General features: G+C 46.6%; 1 protein-coding gene across 3 annotated transcripts in view; it reads right to left on the bottom strand.

The window, feature by feature from the left end:
• Positions 1-2,231: 2,231 nt before the first annotated feature.
• Positions 2,232-6,045, bottom strand: part of LOC144594636 (regulator of G-protein signaling 9-like) — a 59,135-nt gene continuing 55,321 nt past the window's right edge. For all 3 annotated transcript variants that reach the window (XM_078401411.1, XM_078401410.1, XM_078401408.1), the window contains one exon: positions 2,232-5,103. In XM_078401411.1, the coding sequence (XP_078257537.1) occupies positions 4,917-5,103 (187 nt within the window). In that variant the 3' untranslated portion in view covers positions 2,232-4,916. The remainder of the gene's footprint in view (positions 5,104-6,045) is intronic.

Raw genomic sequence — 6,045 nt, 5'->3', positions numbered from 1 at the left:
ACTTTTTTTTTCCAGACTTCTAAGTCTTTTATCTTGACTAAAAAACATTTACCTGTGGTTTTGCTGCCTACAGTTATTTTTGTGTCACCTCCGTGCGCTTTCAGTGAATCCTGTGTGAAAGGCGTGGTTGGCACCATTGCAGCAGAACGTTTGCTATTTTAGAAAAGCACTGCTGGGTTTTGTTGCAGAACAAGTCGACGCTCTTTGGTGTCTGCCCGAGCTTTGCTGACCTCCCAGCGAGGGGATTTGAGTATAGGAGCAGGGAGGTTCTGCTGCAGTTGTACAGGGCATTGGTGAGACCACACCTGGAGTATTGCGTACAGTTTTGGTCTCCTAATCTGAGGAAAGACATTCTTGCCATAGAGGGAGTACAGAGAAGGTTCACCAGATTGATTCCTGGGATGGCAGGACTTTCATATGAAGAAAGACTGGATAGACTCGGCTTGTACTCGCTGGAATTTAGAAGATTGAGGGGGGATCTTATAGAAACTTACAAAATCCTTAAGGGGTTGGACAGGCTAGATGCAGGAAGATTGTTCCCGATGTTGGGGAAGTCCAGAACAAGGGGTCACAGTTTAAGGATAAGGGGGAAGTCTTTTAGGACCGAGATGAGAACGTTTTTTTTCACACAGAGAGTGGTGAATCTGTGGAATTCTCTGCCACAGAAGGTAGTTGAGGCCAGTTCATTGGCTATATTTAAGAGGGAGTTAGATGTGGCCCTTGTGGCTAAAGAGATCAGGGGGTATGGAGAGAAGGCAGGTACGGGATACTGAGTTGGATGATCAGCCATGATCATATTGAATGGCTGTGCAGGCTCGAAGGGCCGAATGGCCTACTCCTGCACCTATTTTCTATGTTTTTATGTTTCTATGAGATGTCCGTCGGGGAATGTTGCCGACTGGCCCGCTGCGGACTGCAGGAGTGATAGAGGGCCACAGTCTAGGGTCCTTCCGCTGCTGGACATTGGGGGGGGGGGGGTGGGGGGGCAGGGTGTGGTGATAGGGTTGCCAACTTCCTCACTCCCAAATACGGGACAAGGTGACGTCACTCTTTGTCCCGTATTTGGGAGTGAGGAAGTTGGCAAACCTACTGATACGAGACAAGGGCGGTCCCGTACGGGACAAACCAATTGAGCCCAAAATACGGGATGTCCCCGCAAATATGGGACAGTCGACAACCCTATGTGGTGGAGAAGCCCCTCAAAATAAGGGAAGGGATTCCACGCCAGTGGGCCACATGCGTGGCAAGGGTGGGGGTGGGGGATGATTTTATGTCATTGATTTTATGTCATTTATGTCATTTTATTGAATGTGTGTATTGAATGTATATATAGTCTCCGAGAATGTCGGATGGATTTTTGTAAGGAACGTGTTTTGTATATATTTATTTCTCGAATAAGGTATATTTTGAAATTAAAAAAAGTTTTATCAGTCACACACCCGGAGCACAACATTCGAGACATTGGCCACCTTCACAACCAAGGCGAGGTACAGTTCTGGAAGTTGAGGCTGGGACTATCCCAACGTTTAAGAAACACTTAGACAGGTACATGTGTAGGAAGGAACTGCAGTTGCTGGCTTAAACCGAAGATAGACACAAAAAACTGGAGTAACTCAGCGGGCCAGGCAGCATCTCTGGAGAAAGGGGTCGAGTCTGAAGAAGGGTCTCGACCTGAAACGTCACCTATTCCTTCTCTCCAGAGATGCTGCCTGACCCGCTGAGTTACTCCAGCTTTTTGTGTCTACCTTCAGAGTCTGAAGCAGTTTAATGTGCTGGTAAAATGTTGTTCTGTGTTATCCTGGTGGTTTGGGTGTTATTTGCGAAGGTGAAGGGTGGATTCGATGGATGTTTCAGAAGGAAACAGACCCCCCCCCCCCCCCTCCCCGCCCCCGCAGCCAGTAAATGAATCAGCGGCCGTGTAGGAAGGAACTGCTGGTTTAAACCAAAGATAGACACAAAAAAGCTGGAGTAACTCAGCGGGACAGGCGGCATTTCTGGAGAGAAGGAATGGGTGACGTTTCGGGTCGAGGCCCTTTTCCTTCAGATGACAATCTTGCTTGCAGCAGCATCCGAGGCACATAGACTCAGCCGAGCACACAAAAATATAAACCACACATCAATTACACAAAGATTGTATAAGATAAAACAGACCGTGTAAAAGAAACAGAGCATTAGTGTAAAAACCCAATTAGATAAAAATCAAGTCTGCATGAGAGGCTCCCGAGGTTTTTGATTGCTCTTTAGTAAAGATGTGCACAAAATCTTGTACATATTACATCAGAAAGACAACTGGACCATTGAATATATCCATGGCTTAACAGACGGCATGTTTCACTGATTCCATATAAAGGTAGAAAACTATACTACAACGTAACTGATGTACACACATCCTTATACAGATAATACATCCGAGTGCGTAGGAAGGAACTGCAGATGTTGGTTTAAACCGAAGATAGACACCAAATGCTGGAGTAACTCAGCGAGGCAGGCAGCATCTCTGGAGGGAAGGAATGGGCGACGTTTCGGGTCGATACCCGTTCACCCATTCCTTCCTTCCCTCCAGAGATGCTGCCCGTCCCGCTGATTTACCCCAGCATTTCATGTCTATAAATCCAAGTGTTCCTAGTTTAGCTAAAACAAAGGTCATTATAATCTGAGCATCGTTACAAGGTCATTAGCAGTTTATGTTCATGTTCTCCACTCCGTTGGAAGAAGGAGGTGGCCTATTGCACGAAGGCAGAAACATTCTTCATCTTTTCCTTGAGCAAAATACAAAGCTGGCGGAAATCAGTGTAGTGAGTCAGGCAGCATCAGACTGAAGAGGAGTCATAGAGTGATACAGCGTGGAAACAGGCCCTTCAGCACAACTTGCCCACACCGGCCAACATGTCCCAGCTACACTAGTCCCACCTGCCTGTATTAGGTCCATATCCCTCCAAACCTGTCCTATCCATGTACCTGTCTAACTGTTTCTTAAATGTTACGTGAGTCCCAGCCTCAACTACCTCCTCTGGCAGCTCATTCCATACACCCACCTCCCTTCACAACTGTGTGAAAAAGTTACCCCTCACATTCTTATTAAATCTTTTCCCCTTCACCTTAAACCTATTCACCCACTCTGGGCAAGAGATTCTATGTATCTACCCGATCTATTCCTCTCCTGATCTTAAACACCTCGATAAGATCACCCCTCATCCTCCTGCCCTCCATGGAATAGAGACACAGCCTGATCAACCTCTGCCTATAGCTCACACCCTCTAGCCCTGGCAACATCCTGGTAAATCTTCTCTGTACCCTTTCCTGCTTGATAACATCTTTCCTACAACACCGTGTCCAGAACTGAACACAATACTCTAAATGAGATCTCACCAACGACTTAGACAACTGCGACATGACCTCCCGACCCAAACACAGCCTGAACATTTGCCTCCACAAATGCTGCCTGACTGGCTGAGTTCCTCCAGCAGTCGGTTGTTTTCCTCAGGATTCTAGCATCTGCAGTTCCTTGTGTGTCTCCTTTTTTCTCACTCTTTAACACACATTGTTTTCTGGCTGAAACAACAAGCAGAAAGATGCCTTTGAGGATCAGGCTTCTTACTTCAAGCAGCGGAAGATGCTGGAAATACCTGACTGGTCAGAATGGAGCCAGAAGCAGAATCAATACCTCGGGTTCTTGACCTATCATCTGATGAAACGTCGACTCTCTTTATCTCTCCACTGATGCTGTCTGATCTGATGAGTGTTTCCGAAGGTAGACATAAAAAGCTGGAGTAACTCAGCGGGTCAGGCAGCATCTCTCGAGAGAAGGAATGGGTGACGTTTCGGGTCTTCAGACTAAATTAGGGCAGAGGGAGATACAGAGATAAGGCAAAGTAAGGTGTGAAAATGAAACAAAGGGATCAAGGAAAATGTAGAATAGATCATTGTTAGCTAGGAGAACGTAACAACAAAGCAAACAGATAAAATGTAAACGAGGACAGTCAGACGAGTCGGAGAACTGGGAAGGGGGAGGGGTGGAGAGAGAGGGAAAGCAAAGGTTACTTGAAGTTAGAGAAGTCAATGTTCATACCGCTGGGGTGTAAGCTGCCCAAGCGAAAAAATTTGGAGACGTATAAAATTATAAAAAGGACTGGGCAAGCTAGATGCAGGAAAAATGTTCCCAATTTTGGTGGAGTCCAGAACCAGGGGCCACAGTCTAAGAATAAAGGGGAGGCCATTTAATACTTAGGTGTGAAGAAGAAACTTTTTCACCCAGAGAGTTGTGAATTTGTGGAATTCTCTGCCACAGAAGGCATTGGAGGATAATTCACTGGACGAATTTAAAAGAGAGTTAGGTAGAGCTCTAGGGGCTAGTGGAATCAAGGGATAAGGGGGGAAGGCAGGCACTGGTTACTGATTGTAGATGATCAGCCATGATCACAATGAATAGCGGTGCTGGTTCGAAGGGCCAAATGGCCTCCTCCTGCACCTATTTTCTATGTTTCCATGTTTCTATGTTTCCATGTTTCTATGAGGTGCTGTTCCTCCAATTTGCGCTGGGCCTCACTCTAACAGTGGAGGAGGCCCAGGACAGGACAGGTCAGTGTGGGAATGGGAGGGGCAGTTGAAGTGATGAGCACCTGTTTTGTTTCAGTGAGAGTGTGACCAGGGACGTGGCCTGGGGAGCTTGGTAATCCCAGGTGACCTAGATTTAGGAGCAGGAGCTGCTCCATCGAGCGGAATAAAACTTGAAGGTTTATAATTGTTAAACAAGGAGGTGATTGCAGGATTGGAGACATGAATGACACTCCGTGCTTGGCTGTTGCTTTGAACCACTCGCCAATGAATCTGCAGAACCAGGTCCTCTTCTACCGAGGTCAAGGCCGCTGGAGAACTTGGGCAAGTCAGAGGTCCATGGGCCTCAAGTCCGCCGCCCCTCATCCGGCTTTGCTTTCCTCCTTCACTTGCTCCCAAGGACAGATGATCTTCTTGGTGGAGTCTCTGCCGCTGTGCTGACTCCCCTCCCCTTCCTCCTCCTCCTCCCCCTCCTCCTCCTCCTCCTCCTCCGAGTCGATGGGATATATTCTGCAATCGGACGGGCCATCGACCTTTATCTGGAAAAAGCTGCAGGAATAGAAACCAGAGAGAACAAACGCTTGAGAGAGTTGTATATATATATATATCTATATCATATATCATATATATACAGCGCAGAAACAGGCCTTTTCGGCCCACCAAGTCCGCGCCGCCCAGCGATCCCCGTACATTAACACTATCCTACACCCACTAGGGACAATTTTTACATTTAATATATATACCCCAGAGCCCATCCAGGAGAAGTTGTGTTCGAGCCTTTTGCTTATCAACCATTTTAGAATTCCAAAATTCCAGCCGTACTCTTACTGGATGGAGGACAGGCGGTGAGACATGACTGACCCATTCTGCATGCAAACACTCCTCGGGATATTAATATTAATCAGAGAAACATAGAAACGTAGAAAATAGGTGCAGGAGTAGGCCATTCGCCCCATTTGAGCCAGCACCGCCATTCAATATGATCATGGCTGATCATCCAAAATCAATACCCCGTTCCTGCTTTCTCCCCATATCCCTTGATTCCGTTAGCCCCAAAGAGCTATATCTAACTCTCTCTTAATGATAGCGGAGTCAGGGGGTATGGGGAGAGGGCAGGAACGGAGTACTGATTATGGATGATCAGCCATGATCATATTGAATGGCAGTGCTGGCTCGAAGGGCAGAATGACTTACTTCTGCACCTATTGTCTATTGTCTTGAAAACGTCCAATAAATTGGTCTCCACTGCCTTTTGTGGCACAGAATTCCACAAATTCGCAACTCTCTGGGTGTAAAAGTTTTTCCTCATCCCAGTCCTGAATGACATACCCCTTATTCTTAAACTGTGACCCCAGGTTCTGGACTTCCCCCAACATCGGGAATATTTTTCCTGCATCTAGCCTGTCCAATCCCTTAAGAATTTGTATATGTTTCTATAAGATCCCCTCTCATCCTTCTAAATTCCTATAAGCCCAGTCATAGAAACATAGA

The sequence above is a fragment of the Rhinoraja longicauda genome, chromosome 6 (assembly GCF_053455715.1).
Source record: "Rhinoraja longicauda isolate Sanriku21f chromosome 6, sRhiLon1.1, whole genome shotgun sequence".
Taxonomy (NCBI): domain Eukaryota; kingdom Metazoa; phylum Chordata; class Chondrichthyes; order Rajiformes; family Arhynchobatidae; genus Rhinoraja; species Rhinoraja longicauda.
The sequence above is the reverse complement of the archived record's forward strand: the minus strand, read 5'-3'. Positions and strand labels throughout refer to the sequence as shown.